Below are 16640 nucleotides of genomic sequence, written 5' to 3'. Positions count from 1 at the left end.
CTGTAATGTATATTAGATGTCCCTCTTAGTACCTAACTTTTGAGCCAATTGGAAGATTTTGCTCGATTTTTTATCCGAAATTTCAATTTCTAACTTGTTACCTTACAGTTTTCCTTGGCAATAGATTGAGCTCTATTACTCTTAGCGTTCAGATTTTCAAACATTCAAGTACCTGTCAAAGATCTTTTAAGAGCAGAATATCACTTGATATAGATTTTGATCTGGAGTGAACTAATATGTGACAAGATAATAAGTCTTGCAAATGAACTATATTTAAATATCAAATTGCTAAACCGTACAGATTTCTCTTATTTGACAAAGTACCCCTTTCTGTTACCTACCTCATTGCAATTGTGAACCAGATGGGAAAAAGATTGGAGTGGGATCTTTGAAGATACTGAAGCTTCTTTGTTGATCACAGATTTGACAAAGAAAGTAAAGCATGACTGAGATCAATTGTGGTGTCTATCAGACATTTCCCATATGCTCAGCTACACTGGTGGGAGTTTTGTTAGATCTCTGCTATTGCATTTTCTCCTAGAACTTATTAGCAATTCTCAGTAGAGCGTCTGTGAGTTTATTCACAGTAGTGGATATATTACCTGATATATCCATGAATTGATCCTCTGATGTACCTCATCCACCAGTGGTCCCCGTAGAACGTTAAGAAGAACCTGAAACTTCAAATAGCTCCTTAATTTATCAAAGTCGGTGTACGTAGAATGTTCATTTGTCCAAGTGTTTCAGAAATCTGTACCTGCTGTTGAGGATCGATGGGATGTGAACCGTTTGGACGAAAGATGTATGCTCCAGAGGCCTTCAAAATTTTATATCAACACATTTGTTTCAAAATATAATCACAAACCAAGAATATAGAAGGAAAAAACTACAAGTAATTCATTACCTGCAAATCAGCACTTCCATTATCACTGTAATAATAGCTATATGACTGCTCAACCGATTGCTCAACCTTCAAGTGTGAATTAATTCAAATTAGAATTCCCTTAAAGCTTTAAATTTGAAATGAAGGCTAGAAAACATATCAGGATACATTTTATTTAATCAAAAGGATAATTAATTGCCAACCAAATAACTTACTTTACTTCTGCTATTGATATACTGAATAAGGTTTCCTTCATTTCCAGAATATACAAGTTTCACGTTTCCTGGCCCCACTTCTATTTTATCATTTTTAGCAGTTTCAGAATTGTAAAATGATTTAATCTCCGACGAAACCGCTGCAACCATAAAGTGAGACACAATAGAACAATCAACTTAACATATTCATCTATGTCAGATGTGTATTTTTACAAAATGGCAATCACTTTTGTAACCTGATTGTTTGGCACTTGAGATGATATAAGTGTTGTAACCAAGAGGTGGTGCAGATGCTGAGAATGCAAGCCAATAATTTGGGGCCTCCTTTTTGGATTTCCCCAAATAAGCCACAGAATAGTAGTTTCTTAAGGTCTTATACGCATCTTGAATGGGCAGAAGTTGTGATTCAACTTCTTTTCCTTCGGAATCCTTCACAGTGACTTTCTCGTTATAAACCTGCAGCAAGTTAGAAAGTTTAGATGATATGAATATTCATAAAAAAATAAAAATAAAGAAAAGAAAAATATTCTACGTTCGCTGTGCACTTAGAAAATAAAGCAAGGAGCAGGGAACAATGATTAAAGCTAAAATCAAAATATGAAGTTAAAACTTTTAAAAAAACACTCACAGGAATTCTAATAACATCCTCCCTTTTCCACCCAAGGGGATTGTACACCACCACCACCTACAGAAGAGAACATCAAAGAATACATCTATAATTAAGTGGAATAAAATGATTGCTTTTCAAAAGACCAAAACGCATGCTGAAAAAATTTATAAAAAATGAAAGGTCAACCAGGTATTCTCCTTACCAGGTTCTTTCTGGTAGACAGATCAACTTCTGATGGAGGACAATAGCTTATATTCAGAAGTGGACACTGCAAGGCCAAATAAAAATGGAAATCAGCATTTGTAAAATTTAAAATTTTGGCCAAAATAATGAGTGAAGGAGCAAATTTATGTTGTGGTGGTTTTGAAGAGCACATCTGAAGCATAAAAGTTATCTCCATAATCTTGAGTTGGTACAATATCCCATTATATCAAATTTAAGAAGAACTCATTAGCATCCTAGAATGCAAGTTTAAATACATAGTAAAAATGCAGCAAGTGTGAAGTATAGTATAGTGCCTGTTGAAACTTCGTCACCACTGGATTTGGACGACCAGTTTTTAGGCATGACTCTGCAATGCAAGCAAATGATGCTGAAACAACTTCCTCAGCCTGCCAGGAAAAAAAATTATCAAATGAGAAGCATTAGACTTTAGCAAATTGAAAAGAACTATTAGAATAATTTCAGAAAAAAAATCAAGTCCAAACCTCCTTGTAGCCAATTGACAATCGTTTTGCATAATCGGAAGCAACGTGCTGCTTCGAGGTACCACTGATTGCGTCATGATGTTGTGCAAGTGCTAAAGCATCAGCCAAAGAGTCAGTGGTGGCACCAGCTTTATTCTTTCCTTTAAAGAACTCCAATTGTCTAGCTGCCTGTTCATACATTATAATCAAAGGAAAATTAACATATCTAAAATTATAATAAATGATCACAATATAGAGTAGTAGTTTGTAAAATATGTCTCACCAAATAGTAGGCACTCATTGTTCTAACATAGCCTTTCAAGGCAGGCCTACTTGTAAAATATCCCGTCCAGTAAGCATTTACACGGTCTGCATATCTGATAAATTTATGATTGCAAATACAGGTTAAACATCAAAAGACGGATGGATATAATAAAATATCATATATGTAATTTAAAATTGAAATCTATACTCACGGGAAGTAGTCATCTGTCTTCAGTGGCCAGGCCTCATTTGCCGCATGCTTTGCATCAGTGTATATCGATGGAGTTGAGTATATGGCATTAACACGACCATCCTATGTCATCCAAACCAGTCGTTCCATTAACAAAGAAAACTAAGAACTTGAAGGTTAAGTTTCAGGGTAACTAACATAAGATCATCTGTAGAAATCAGGAAATGCCTTAAGATAACTAGAAAATGAATTTAGCAAACACAACACACAAGAAAATATATATCATCCAGAAAGGACTTGGAAGGAGTTGGATAATGTAGAAACAGAACTGATCAACCTAAGGCAGGTTGAAATTATTTTGAAAATGAAATGTGAGAGCAGAATAATTTCATTCAGCTACAAATTTGGTAATGCAAAAATAATTTGGGGTGAGGTGAAACTAACTTGATTGACATAATGAATAAACTTGTCCATCGCCCGGAACCATGTGTGTGCATATTGATACTTGAAATCTGTTCCCATAGTCCACATAACATGATTTGTCCGAGTTATGTTAGCCTGCAGAAAAGAGGAGTAATATTATCAGCAAAATTCTAAGTCATTCATATTTTAACTTCATTTTTATATAAATTAGAAACTTTCAATGTCACACCAACTCAACGGTGCACTGTCGTTACCAAAGATCATAATTTAAATAAAGCTTTAATTATAAGTAAAGAACTAGTGGGTATGATACTAATTTGACATCAATAATAGTAGAAACCTACTTTTACATGAGATTTTCCATCAATTTAAAAATATACATAAAACAAAACAAACAAAAAATGCTGGGCACACTTTGACTGGTTTCTCTTGAGATATAATAAAGTATAACAAAGCATAATTTGACATCAATAATAGTAGAAACCTACTTTTACATGAGATTTTCCATCAATTTAAAAATATACATAAAAAAAAACAAACAAAAAAATACTGGCACACTTTGACTGGTTTCTCTTGAGATATAATAAAGTATAACAAAGCATAGAACGCCAATTTAATATCACTATTTTACTTGAGCTACGGCAGCAGCTACAAACTCATTGACGCGCTCAGGGACATTATAGTCAAACAAATTCATGTTATCCTGCAAGTCAGGGGAAGAACAAAAAAAGAATCAGGAGTGATCATATATATGAACATCAATGCATCACTAAGTTGATAGCAGAAATTACCTGGATAATTGGGGAATCATCATTAATTTCGTAGTAGAAATTACTGGGAGGTTCATAATTCTCAGGGAATGCACCAGCAAATATCTAAAAAGGAACAATTCAATCAGCAAATGCACTACTAATTTTACAACAATGAGACAACAGAAACATCATTTGAAGCATTAAATCAAACCACAGCGCGCTTACAGTCAAAGAGAGATAAAGTTACCTGTGCAGAAGAACCAAGACTCTTAGAGGCACGCCAGACAACCTCAAGAGACTTCTCATCTTTCCTTTTAGCTCTGTCTTGATAGTCAATTCTTGCGAAGAAAAGTGAATCAAATCCAACCTACACAACCAACAAGAAGGCCTTTGTTCAACAAATTGATGAACCATGCATAAAGGAGGGTGAAGGGACTGTATGATTTTAAATTGTTTTGGCCATCATGATGGAAAAGCATTTTCACAGAAATTACATGACCCATATTTACAACAGCAGGGTAAGAGGTACTACCTCTGCACTCAACAAGTAAGCCTGCACTGCAGAATGACCAAAGGGATCAATTGCCAACCAATTCTTGGAGTCAAATTGAATTCTTCTTTGATAAATCGATGGTCCAAGAGTTGTTTGATCAATCATATCAATGTAATGTGGCGCCGCTTCATCATGCATGCACATACCCCCTTTCTGCACCCAAAGTATGTATACTTCACATCCTAAATAAAAAAATGCTAAAAAAATATTTCTTTCATTTGAAGGATTGATCCTAGTTTCAGAGTAAACGTTAGAAATTAACAAGAAGAAAGTTGAACTGTTTCTTTCATACATTAACTCGAGTTGACCTGACTTGATGAGCTGCTTCACGGTATCTTGGACTTCCTCGCTCTGGTCTGTCCACCACCTCTGAAAGAATGCCTGTATATAGGGAAAAAAAAAATACAATTCAAAAAAGGAGCAGAACGAATAACGAAAACGACCAAACCTTTCAACTAGTACTCATTTTCAAGCTTTTTTTTATTCTTTCCGTAAAAGACTGAGCAAAAGCAAAGTAAGAGAAATTAAAGTTTTTTTTTTTTTTTTATTGCTACTGACGCAAAGTTCAGTTTCATCTCTGTTTCAACATTTTCTCAACTACCAACAAAACACAAGAAAGAAAAAGGCATAAGCCCTGCTGTTCAACATATATGAACTTGCGATTCTTATCAGCCAACAATGCCGGAACTATGGAATCAAGCACATTCTGCACACAAGCACCCTGCAATCAACAACGAAATTAATAAATAAATCTCAAACTTTAAATCAAAAACAGAAACCTTAACCTTTTTAACTATAAAGTATCTAACCTGGATGCTATTTATTAGATCCAACATAGTACTATCCACAGTTTTCAACCAACCGACATCATCATTTGAGTGAGCCACCAAATGAACATTGATCTTCCCCGGAACAATCCCAGCCTAGTATTATATTTTATATACTTCGACTCCACAACAACAATGCCAACAAAAAGAGCAATATCAAACGAAACTGAGTTGCCATTAATGCCGGTTGCCAACAGTTACTTCAAACAAGTAGCAACTTTGGAGAGTTTAAATATAAAGAAGATATAAGTTACAGATCTTTTTTCTCTTGGATATGATGAAGCGAAAATTCCAAAAATGATTTTTCGTTTCTTTGTCTTGTACTGCTTGTTTGGTAACAGTCAGCGAACATAATGTATATTATCGAGCACATGAAGCAAGATGGAGTGTCTGTATATGGAATAAACAAGTCTTGATCTCTAAGCTTTATCTGGTAGTAAAAAGTGAGTGAATAGTCTGTCAATCCAAAATTCCAGCTCAGACTCAGTGAAAATAGCAAGTCCCGTGAAATTTAAGAATTTGTTACAGTTAATATGCCAATATCATGCTGACCATCATTTATTAGTTGCTATTACCGAATCGATTAGTATACGTTTAGTTTATATTCGCATTATCTTATTAGGATTTTCTACGATTCGGTTTGGCCTTCAAGACTCGTTTGTCGGATTATTTTATTTATCGAAATATCGATTATAATTATCTTCAGCTGTTATATTAAATATGCTATTAAATGTCACGTTTTTATCAATAAAATAGATTTTAGAAGAACCAAATCTGATTTTTTGTGATTGACTGCATGTATTGACGCTTATAATGATAAAGAATCTATATATTATTATTAAAGCACGTTAGGCTGTTCTTGTGATATGGTGATTGGTGAAGACGAACCAATCATTCTTCTTTCTTTTAGGGTATATTTAAAATTTCTGCACTCCCTTTGGTTTGTGAAAACAACCTTTCACCCTCATAGTTTAAAAAAGTGAAACATAACTCCCCCTGGGAAATTTAACAGCTGGATTTAATAAATTGAGTATGGTACGTCGTATGGTGTTATTATGACACATTCAAAGCACTGTTCTGGTTATGATGGTGGTGATGGAGGGATATTTTGATATGGTGTTATTATGAGGTAATAATTTCAGTGTGATTGTGGATATGGAAATGGAAGGTTCTTTCTTTAATGTAAATTCATTAGTTATGCACTAAATTCTAGGGCCTTTTTTTGGAATTAAAAATAATAAAAATCCAATGTCTATGTAAAACATTGGATAAATTTAAAGGGATGATGAGGATGAGACGAGATTCGATACCTGGAGAAACTTAAAACTTCAAAGGTTACTTCAGGATTAAAGATGATGATGAAGAATTAGGCAAAAAAAACATCAGGGGACGGCAATGGACGCCTGTCCAAAACGTTTTTTTTTTTTTTTTTTTTTTTTAGTATGGACGGCCATCCAAAATTTATGGACGGCTGTCCCTAAGTTTTTTTATTTTTTATTTCATATTTTATTATGGACGACATCCTTTAAATGGGGCGCCCGTCCCTTGTATATGGACCTCCGCATATATTATGGACGGCGTCCATGTGAGTGAACAGCCGTCCAAATTTGATGAATGGCCGTTCACTAGAAAAAAATGTTAAAAAAAACACGTAGGCCGGTACATATTTTCGATGTAAATTTTCGGTGTCCGTAGCTTTGTTGTTTTTCAAAAGTGATTTTTTTTTTTTTTTTTTTCCGCGTTAAGACAAGTCCTCTTTCAACTAAACCTTTTTATAATCTATCAACTAAAGTTTGGTAGCATCATCACAATATTGAAGTATTGAACAATTCAATTAGGATGATAAATGAGACAAACCTGCCCCAATCCCTGGAAATATAAAGAACTTAAATAGTTCATGTATCAGCACAACTCTACTTATTTATCTTCAAAGTCATTGATATATATTCATAATTAACTGCTTCTTTTGTTCATATATGATTTGTTTTACTCCAATCTTAAATTAAAAACATAGTTATAGTACAATATTAATTTGATTAATTTCCCATTATTAGAATATATATATATATATATATATATATATATACTGATTTTGATACCAATGACTTACACATGCAAAGTGTTAAACGAACTTGAAAATTACACGTGATATGAAAACATAAAATAAGATAATAAATGAGAAGCGATTTTTAAAGTGGTTCGGATGCTCAAAAGTGAATCCTACATCCACTGTTGTTGTATTAATAGATGAGTACAGTTAGATCACGTGTGGCGAGCTGAGTTACAATTTAGTGGGAAAACAGAGAGAGAGAGAGTGTGTGTATGCTATTTTTAGATTAAGATAAGTCAATCCCATAAATGAGAGGAGAGTCTTCTATTTATAGTGGGAGGATTCAAGGTAATGATTACAAGCCTGCAAGTGGGTATGTGTCATGCAAGTTCTTCTTTGCATCTCATTAGTTATTTGCACGAGAAATATCCTCAAATTGCGTAGGGCTTAAGCAGGTGAACAATCCCTGATCACTCGCAAGCCTGGCGTTCACCTGCTGCACTGACAAGAACCATACCTCTTCCATCACTGTGCGACGTGGCAACATTTGGATGGCAAAAAACCTTCATGAATCCTGATTAGCTCTTGCTAACTTTTTAGGCATAACTATATATATATCATAGCGTTTTAAAGAACTTTAGCTGCGTGTGTTTTGTCATTCCCACACTGTCATATCCCTATCTTACCCAAAATATATATTTGTTTGTTTCTCTATTACGAAAATCTTATTATATTTTACTCAACTATTTTTAAACCTCATAGGTTTGTTAATTTAACTAAACACACACAAAAAGTTTAGAAATTGATAAAAACACATTCGTCCACCCACATTTGTCAGATTCCAGCCACCACCGCTAGAAGGTAGCCAGAATCTGGTGTAATAGCGCACTACTGATTGGATATAGCTGGTAGTGCGCCGATCTATCATTTTTTAGCTAAATCTACAGCTAAAGACTGGGTCGTTGATAGCCATATCTTTGGTCGAAGCTAGTCATCAAAGATAGTCATATCTTTGGCAATCGTTGATGATCAAACATGGCCAAATATGACTAGAAAATGCCATATCGATGCACGACCGACTAGATCTAGCCGATCATGAGCTATTACAGTGACTATCGACCACCCTCCAACGATTGTGGCCGACTGCCGATATTTAACAGATGACTGAATGTGTTTTTATTAATTTTTAATATTTTATTATATGCATATTTAGACAAATTAGCAAATGTAGGATAATATTTTTGTAAATTTTCAAATCCTTCTCTCTTGTAATAACTACCTCACTCTTAACTTTTTTAAAAGCTGTATACAAATAATAAAACAAACGTGCCGGCCTATATTTTAAATCCGTGAGTAGTGAGATCCAAAACATTAACGTATGGCAGCGTCGCAGCGATGAACCAGAACAAACAGTCCCCAAAAACAAAGCGGGCCCCACGGAAATCGAATGCCCACGGGCCATCATCTCCAACTCTTATCTTATCTCCAACCAACCAATATCATCGTCACCACTAACAGAACTACTCTCTCCCCGCCACGTAACCGCCATTTCTTCCCCTCTCCCCACCGGCCGGACACACAACAATCCATATTTTGAAAAACTTCAATCTATAATATAAAATGGCTTTTTCAGCTTCTCTATCATCTCATATTCCCTTCCACACTAATCCTACTATACTCTCTCCAAAACGCACCAAACCAATCAAAACGATGCTACCACCACCAGCCGCCATCCCCCCTCTCTCCACCGCCACCACCACCTCCATCCCAGACTTTTCCACTCTCGCCGTTATAAGCGGCGGCTCCATTGCTGCACTGGCCGCCTTGCTTTCCCTCGCGGACCCAGAGCGCCGGCGCCGACTCCAGGCCGAGGAAGTCGGTGGTGGAGATAAAGACGTTGTGAGAGAGTACTTCAATAATTCAGGTTTCCAAAGATGGAAGAAGATTTACGGTGAGACTGATGATGTGAACAAAGTTCAGCGTGATATTCGTCTGGGTCACGCGAAGACCGTTGAAAATGTGATGAATATGTTGACTGAAGAAGGGTCTTTAAGAGGAGTAACAGTTTGTGATGCCGGGTGTGGGACCGGGAGTCTGTCGATTCCGTTGGCCAAAGAAGGGGCGATTGTTTCGGCTAGCGACATTTCGGCGGCTATGGTCGCTGAAGCTAAGAAACAGGTGAGACGACTGGTCGTTTTTGAATTTTATGATGCTTTGGTTTCGGTTTGCTGGAAATGTGCTTATGTATTGTTGAGTAATAGTGAATTGATATCTCGCGTAGTCACCGTATCACAATCTCGGTCGTATTTATTTTGGTAAATACTATTTTGGTGACTTGTAAATGGTAATACATTTTGTGCAACATCATTTAAATGACATAATTGATAATAATACTATTCTAACTTCAATTGACTCGTTAACATTATTGGACCTGGACGGTAGTGCTACACTGCTACTAGCATTGGATATTGTATTGCAACCCGCGAAAGAGTATAAAGTTTCAGCTTCAGCTCTCGTTTGGAATGATTTTTTTTTTTTTTTTTTTTTTTTATAATAATGGAAGCTATGTTTTACGATAAATGTAAAAACAATTTGCATTTGGGCATTCTATGTTTTATATTTGATTTGTGATCCATGTATTCATGTAAAATCTGAACAATGCAGTTACAGCTTTATTTTCATCCACTGGGTGCGATTAAATCTTATTATTGTGCAGGCAGAAGAGCAACTATCAGCAGGGAATGAAGGTGAAACACCCGTGCTGCCTAAATTTGAAGTGAAGGATCTGGAGAGTTTAGATGGAAAGTATGACACGGTAGTCTGCTTAGATGTCTTGATACATTATCCCCAGAATAAAGCAGATGGGATGATTGGCCACCTGGCTTCATTGGCTGAAAAACGCCTTATTCTAAGCTTTGCACCAAAGACATTTTACTATGATTTGTTGAAGAGAGTGGGAGAGTTGTTTCCCGGGCCTTCAAAGGCAACAAGAGCATATCTCCACGCAGAGGCAGATGTGGAGAGAGCACTACAAAAGGCTGGGTGGAAAATAAATAAGAGGGGCTTAATTACTACACAGTTCTACTTTGCAAGGCTTGTTGAGGCTGTCCCTGCATAGAGGGAAGAAAGGTTAGATTTGGATTTTTACCTTATTCCACTTTTTCCGTTGCTATAAATGGTTGTGAAAGTGGTGCAAGTTTTTTGTAGAGCCCTAATTTTTGTTGTATCTCATCATTATGTACACGTATCTATGTATCTGTAATGTATATTAGATGTCCCTCTTAGTACCTAACTTTTGAGCCAATTGGAAGATTTTGCTCGATTTTTTATCCGAAATTTCAATTTGATTAACTTGTTACCTTACAAGTTTTCTTTGGCAATAGATTGAGCTCTATTACTCTTAGCGTTCAGATTTTCAAACATTCAAGTACCTGTCAAAAGAATCTTTTAAGAGCAGAATATCACTTGATATAGATTTTGATACGGAGTGAACTAATATGTGACAAGATAATAAGTCTTGCAAATGAAATTATGTAATTTAAATATCAAATTGCTAAACCGTACAGATTTCTCTTATTTGACAAATGTACCCCTTTCTGTTACCTACCTCATTGCAATTGTGAACCAGATGGGAGGAAAAGATTGGAGTGGGATCTTTGTACATACTGAAGCTTCTTGTTGATCACAGATTTGACAAAGAAAGTAAAAGCATGACTGAGATCAATTGTGGTGTCTATCAGACATTTCCCATATGCTCAGCTACACTGGTGGGAGTTTTGTTAGGATCTCTGCTGTTGCATTTTCTCCTAGAACTTATTAGCAATTCTCAGTAGAGCATCTGTGAGTTTATTCACAGTAGTGATCATGCTATCCAAATGCTCTTTCCTTTGGTCCCTATCCAGTTGGCAATTGATGTTATGTGCTTCAAGTTGAGCATTCAGCATGCTATTGTTCCTCTCTAGAACCATGATCAAGCGGTCCCCCATGTTCTTTTCCTCACTAACACATAATGACAACCTCCTCCTCTTCCACCTTTCCTGAGATGTAGATCCTGTACATTTACTTGATTCTGGACACTTCTCTTTCCTTGTATCTGCAAGACAAAAAAATAATTTTAGATCTTAACTTCCTTAAATGATCTAGGATTCAGATATTAGAAACAACTCTTAGAAAGTAACAAAGTCACTGATATCTGAAATTTGAATAATGTTGATACAAGATGGTTATGACTTACCTGAAATGTGCAACGGGCTAGCAACTGTCTTGTTGGGACTCGCTTTTCCATTTGTTTCCTTTTCTCAGCTCTGGTCAATTTCCTTGTATCCAGTTGGTTCAAAATTGAATAAACCATCTTGTGCTGGAGCTTGTTGACTGCTATCAAAAACTGTCTCTGCCTTGTCATCTTCATCTTCTTTCTCTGCCACAGTCATGATCTTATAATGTTTACCATCTTCTGCATCTATAATGGTTGTCAGAAGTGCCAATGGAACTGCTGGCATGGCAAGGACTCCTACATCTAAGACATCATAAACTTCTTTATCGAAAAAACCTGGCAGTTTCATTTCTTTCCTCAAATCATTCCTCATCATCCAGAATGATTTCACCTCTCCCTTCATCTGAGATTCCCATGTTTTGATCTTCTTGAAATCTACAAGAATATTACTCCATCTTTTCTGGCATTGTACTGATCCTCTGTTCACGCAACGCTGTTTACAGTATGATGAGACTGAATCCCACTTGGGTTCATTCTGGTCTGGTCCAAAGGCTGAAATGGATCGGTGACCCTCTTGAATTTGGCTCTCTACAACCTTCTTGCCTTGTATGAGAACAAGAGATTCTTGTCTGGTCCATCGAGGGTGTTTTACTGTCTTAACTTTGCCATCAGTTCCATTTGGCAGAGAACTAGTATTTTTGTGCATGTCATTTGACCCTTCTGCCATGATAGATGACTTTGTTTTAACACACGAATTGCAAGAACCACTTCCGGATTTCTCTTCGCAAACGCTATTCTAGACCAATCTAGATTTCCGTCGTTCACGAGTTTACTAACGACCTATTTGTTTCCATTTCTGGACGTATATAATATACAATTTAGACAAGACACTCGTACTTAAGCCCGGATTTGAGATTACAAGACAAGTTCCTTAGGGTGAAGGAGGGTAACTCAACACGAGAAATAAACGTTAGAGATAAGAGTTTAGGTTGATTGGTAGGAATTAATAAAGGAATCTATATTTAACAAATTTTCCCTTCAATCTCTATACGAAGATTCCTATATAAAAGAACGACCTCTGTCAAACGTTGTAAAGTACCAGATTAACAACCGGACGTCATAATGAATGAAGTTAGTCTCAATGATATGTCCCGTAGGAAGTGATATATGTCGGTTACTGTCCCCAGTATCAACTTTAATTATAAACCAAACGAGAAATATCTTGTCCATATAAAAATATAAATAAATGCTTTAATGTTCATAAAGAACCCAAATCACTATTAAAATGGCCAATAATACTATGTGTACTAACCATTTCATACTAATCCAAGTATTAATATTGAAAAATTTGAATATTTTTTTGGGAGAAATTTTAAATTTTCAATATTAGTACTTGGATTAGTATAAATGGTTAATGCACATAGCATTGCCCTAAAATGGCAGTGGACATGGTAAGTTGGTTAAGGTGATAATGACAATTTAGAACCAAAACTGGTAAATTTTATATAAAATAGTTACTTATGATGTTGGCAACTGACCCATCAATTTCTTGTCTTATCCAAATAAATAAAACCCTCAACCATCAATTGCTATTAATTTTTTTGATTCACCTTCTAAATTTTGTTTTGTTTCAGACAAGAAACGAAATCAGAGATTCAGAATTAATCATTCTTACAATTTGGTCCCCGCTATTCCACCTATTAGTATTGTCAAGGCCAGAATTGCACGTCTCCTTTAGTAACTCCACTGGATTTTTATGACTTCCTCCAAGGAAGTTAAGAGAGTCCAATATTTTCTATATATATTGGATTATGATAATCAGTGATGTAGACGTACCCTTTTAATAATTATCTGATTAATTTGTGGATTAACCTAGCAAAATGATGCGCCTTAACTCTTGATTGGCATTTTTTATAAATTTTTAAAGGCAATAAATCGCACAGTTTAATCCCCGAGGACGAACACCAATCTTTAAATGTCCCCATTTCTTTTCCGCTCCTTGTTCCCTCTTATTTATATTTTGTCTGTACGGATAATCACGGAACAGAGAAACCTAGATAGCTACAGCTTGCAATGGAAGGAGATGCAAATGGAATCGATGTAGAGAAAGAAGAAGATGAATCTGTAATTAATATCTTAAGAGATCGATTTCGTCTCGCCACCATCTCTATCGCCGAAACCGAAGGTTAGATTCTTTCGATATTCACTCTCTCCGCTCATTTTAGTTTATTTTGACACATTTAATGCCAGTTCTGATAAACCAAAACTCACCGTTTTCAGTTTAATTGTCCTTTGTTTGATCGAGCAGCAAAGAGAAACGGCTTGGAAATATCTGAACCGATAATAGCTTATATTGCAGATTTCGCCTTTAAATACACAGGTAAGATTCACGCAACAAAATTTTTTGGATTATTTTTTTATACTTTCTTTTCTTGATAAATGAGTTATCATCATTTGCTATAAATTAGATCAATCGCGAATCGTGTTTTACTTTTTGAATTTTTTTTCTTGTTACGAGTGGCAAATTATTTTAGTGCACAAATTGAGTTGCTACTTAGTTGATTCGGGCAAGGCTTTTGGCAGATTTTATGTTAGGTTTTGAAGTTTTAGTAACAACAAATCAAAAAATTGATCACACTAGTTTTTGAAGCCTAAGATAATCATTTGATAAATAAAGCTTATATTCTAATATGCTTGATCTTGGTTAAAATACCAATATTAGAAAATTTTGAATCCTAATACTCCAAGATTCGGTGCATGTTAATGATATATGTATAGTTTATAACAAATAAGTATTATCTTCCTTGCTTGATGAAGAGAGTTTGTTGGAACTTTAAGCTGCTAAGAGGAATATGTTTTTGGTGGACAATAACAGTAACGGTGTGTAAGGTAGAAAATGCTTTTTTCTGTTCTCAATACAGGCAAAGTTAAAAGTAATAGTTCAATTGGCCAATCAACATTAATATCCAATGGATTTAAGGATCTACGTATGTGTCCAACAAGAATGGATTTGATCCGTAATAGCTTAATTATATCTGTTTAGAATGCAAGAAATCTGTTTCGATACATGGTTTTGGTTTTACATGCATGTGATAGCTATTACTTACTCAGGCTTTGACAATTCAGCATTGTCTCTTTTAACTATTTCACTTCAATGGTAATTATGATAACATGATTATACAGACTGATATGTTTTTTATTATCTATATGGCGTGAGGGTTGATGAAATCCACAACTCAAAGTTTTGTTGAGCTGAAAATCTGTTATCAGAAACAGGAACATTTTAATAGGATTAATATTATGATTGAGATTTACAATTGAAAAATCTATCAGGTATGTGATGATATCAAAGAAGTTTACTTAGTTTGACAAGCCACAGAACTACAGTTACATGAGACTATTTACTATCACCCAATACAACAGCTTTTTTTGAGGTGTGTTAAGCATATTAGAAGATGACTCATTACTTTATCAAATCAAGAGATATGCTGATTTACCAAATAATATCTTAGTCTCCTAAGTGTAGTGTGTCTCTTCCTTCACAGTTGATGCCTTGATGATTTCATTATAATGCTCATAAGCAAACTGGAACTTAAGTGAAGGAACTGCTGTAGTCAATCAAGAGGAGTTGAGGGAAAAAAACTGTGATAGTGATAATCTGATTAAAATTTTCTGAGGTTTACAGTTGCTAAATCCATTTATGAAGAATAAGTTTGGAAGTATGCTCAAAAGTTGGGACAACTGTGAAATCGGGGCAGCTCAACTTATGGTTTTAAGTTTTTATTCATGGTAATTACTAGTCATGGGGAGGTTTTTCTCCTACTTAAATATATAATAGCTACCCATTTAGCTGTCATTTATTTTCTGCTGTTTCACGATAATGATATGAAACAGATCTATCTGCCTCTTTTGTTGAGTAGTTGTCCAAATTCCTCCCAGTAGCTTGAAGCTGTATCATGCTCTATTCAAGAAATGTAGCTGGTATTATATATGCTTATAAATTGCACCAGATTTCATGATGGTTTTTTAGAATTCAGATTCATTTAACAAGTTCCATCTTACGTTTGCATTTTGTCTTGCTGAAAGAAAGGAATGACATAAGCATCACAATGGAACAATACTGCACTGCTTAGTTACTATACTTAAAAAGCGTCAGGCAAGGATTTAGGTGATGAAGTTTTTTGTCATCAGCTATGCCATTAATGTGTTCTGATCATTGTAACATCAAGTTTCATTGAACTAATCAAGAGGAAAACCTTTTGAAATTCAGAACAGCTTGCAAAGGATCTTGAGCTATTTGCACAGCATGCTGGACGTAAATCTGTGAACACCGAAGATGTCATACTTTCTGGTGAGTTTTCAAGTCCATGGACTGTGAATGTCATGTGAATTGAATGTTATTATTTTATTTCCCATAGAATGTCTACCTTATGGTTTCTACCTTATGTTTTCAGCTCATAGAAACGATCATTTGGCTTCCTTATTAAGGTCATTTTGTAATGATTTGAAAGCAAAAGAACCCCAATCTGAGAGGAAACGGAAGAAAGCTTCAAGAAAGGAAGACAAAGCTACTACCAGCGTAGTGCATGTTCCTGATCTTTAACACTTTCCAGTATGTGTACTCATATTTGATAATCAGGGCCCAATTAAATCACTCACATGACTACTTGGCCAATTAAGTTAGCGAGGTGCATTTCCTCTAAAAAGTTGCTTTATGCAAATTGCTGATCAACCACATAAGAGAAGTTGGAAAGTAATTAAGGTTATGCTGTAATTATCACTTCGATTGCTACTTGATATATCACTCTATAATATTTGAACAATTTTTTCATTTTTTGATGAAGAATGTTAAATAGTTGAAGAAAATCTTCTGTTGGCTTTTTGTCAGTGAAATTAAGTCAGAAATTCATAAAGAGACATGACTGTATGGGCTCTTTAATCTCAGGTGAAGAAACCTTGACTGATTGTTTAATT

The 16640-nt window shown here is 35.3% G+C and overlaps 4 protein-coding genes across 4 annotated transcripts; 2 read left to right on the top strand and 2 right to left on the bottom strand.

The window, feature by feature from the left end:
• Nucleotides 1–148: 148 nt before the first annotated feature.
• LOC116135700 (probable alpha-mannosidase At5g13980) lies at nt 149–7979 on the bottom strand. Its single transcript, XM_031421415.1, has 22 exons — nt 7947–7979; nt 7261–7272; nt 5386–5499; nt 5237–5297; nt 4869–4957; nt 4556–4729; nt 4271–4390; nt 4063–4146; nt 3903–3974; nt 3293–3406; nt 2871–2971; nt 2678–2771; nt 2416–2583; nt 2227–2319; nt 1911–1976; nt 1727–1783; nt 1335–1554; nt 1099–1238; nt 905–970; nt 758–817; nt 603–674; nt 149–172 (listed from the first exon to the last, which is right to left on the bottom strand). The coding sequence occupies exons 1-22, from the start codon at nt 7977–7979 to the stop codon at nt 149–151; spliced, it is 2034 nt and encodes a 677-aa protein (XP_031277275.1).
• An 852-nt stretch (nt 7980–8831) lies between these two features.
• LOC116135683 (magnesium protoporphyrin IX methyltransferase, chloroplastic-like) lies at nt 8832–10758 on the top strand. Its single transcript, XM_031421400.1, has 2 exons — nt 8832–9631; nt 10170–10758. The coding sequence occupies exons 1-2, from the start codon at nt 9074–9076 to the stop codon at nt 10569–10571; spliced, it is 960 nt and encodes a 319-aa protein (XP_031277260.1). The 5' UTR covers nt 8832–9073; the 3' UTR covers nt 10572–10758.
• A 993-nt stretch (nt 10759–11751) lies between these two features.
• LOC116135699 (trihelix transcription factor ASR3-like) lies at nt 11752–12393 on the bottom strand. Its single transcript, XM_031421414.1, has one exon. It carries the CDS (start codon nt 12391–12393, stop codon nt 11752–11754), a length of 642 nt encoding a protein of 213 aa, XP_031277274.1.
• A 1346-nt stretch (nt 12394–13739) lies between these two features.
• On the top strand, nt 13740–16492 carry LOC116135698 (protein MHF1 homolog). Its single transcript, XM_031421412.1, has 4 exons — nt 13740–13790; nt 13947–14046; nt 15937–16017; nt 16121–16492. The coding sequence occupies exons 1-4, from the start codon at nt 13740–13742 to the stop codon at nt 16267–16269; spliced, it is 381 nt and encodes a 126-aa protein (XP_031277272.1). The 3' UTR covers nt 16270–16492.
• Nucleotides 16493–16640: the final 148 nt, after the last annotated feature.

This window comes from Pistacia vera, unplaced genomic scaffold (assembly GCF_008641045.1).
Source record: "Pistacia vera cultivar Batoury unplaced genomic scaffold, PisVer_v2 Contig302, whole genome shotgun sequence".
Taxonomy (NCBI): Eukaryota; Viridiplantae; Streptophyta; class Magnoliopsida; order Sapindales; family Anacardiaceae; genus Pistacia; species Pistacia vera.
Note: the sequence above shows the minus strand (reverse complement) of the source record. Positions and strands in the feature narration are given on the sequence as shown.

Excerpts from the sequence above, each read along its gene's own strand:
- LOC116135698 (XM_031421412.1), top strand. The coding sequence starts at position 13,740 with ATGGAAGGAGATGCAAATGGAATCGATGTAGAGAAAGAAGAAGATGAA. Across the intron at positions 13,791-13,946 it reads AGAAAGAAGAAGATGAATCT|TTTAATTGTCCTTTGTTTGA; the intron begins GTAATTAATATC and ends CACCGTTTTCAG. Across the intron at positions 16,018-16,120 it reads CGAAGATGTCATACTTTCTG|CTCATAGAAACGATCATTTG; the intron begins GTGAGTTTTCAA and ends TTATGTTTTCAG.
- LOC116135683 (XM_031421400.1), top strand. The coding sequence starts at position 9,074 with ATGGCTTTTTCAGCTTCTCTATCATCTCATATTCCCTTCCACACTAAT. Across the intron at positions 9,632-10,169 it reads TCGCTGAAGCTAAGAAACAG|GCAGAAGAGCAACTATCAGC; the intron begins GTGAGACGACTG and ends ATTATTGTGCAG.
- LOC116135699 (XM_031421414.1), bottom strand. The coding sequence starts at position 12,393 with ATGGCAGAAGGGTCAAATGACATGCACAAAAATACTAGTTCTCTGCCA.
- LOC116135700 (XM_031421415.1), bottom strand. The coding sequence starts at position 7,979 with ATGGAAGAGGTATGGTTCTTGTCAGTGCAGCAG. Across the intron at positions 1,239-1,334 it reads CTCAAGTGCCAAACAATCAG|CGGTTTCGTCGGAGATTAAA; the intron begins GTTACAAAAGTG and ends TTATGGTTGCAG. Across the intron at positions 818-904 it reads ATGGAAGTGCTGATTTGCAG|GCCTCTGGAGCATACATCTT; the intron begins GTAATGAATTAC and ends AAAATTTTGAAG.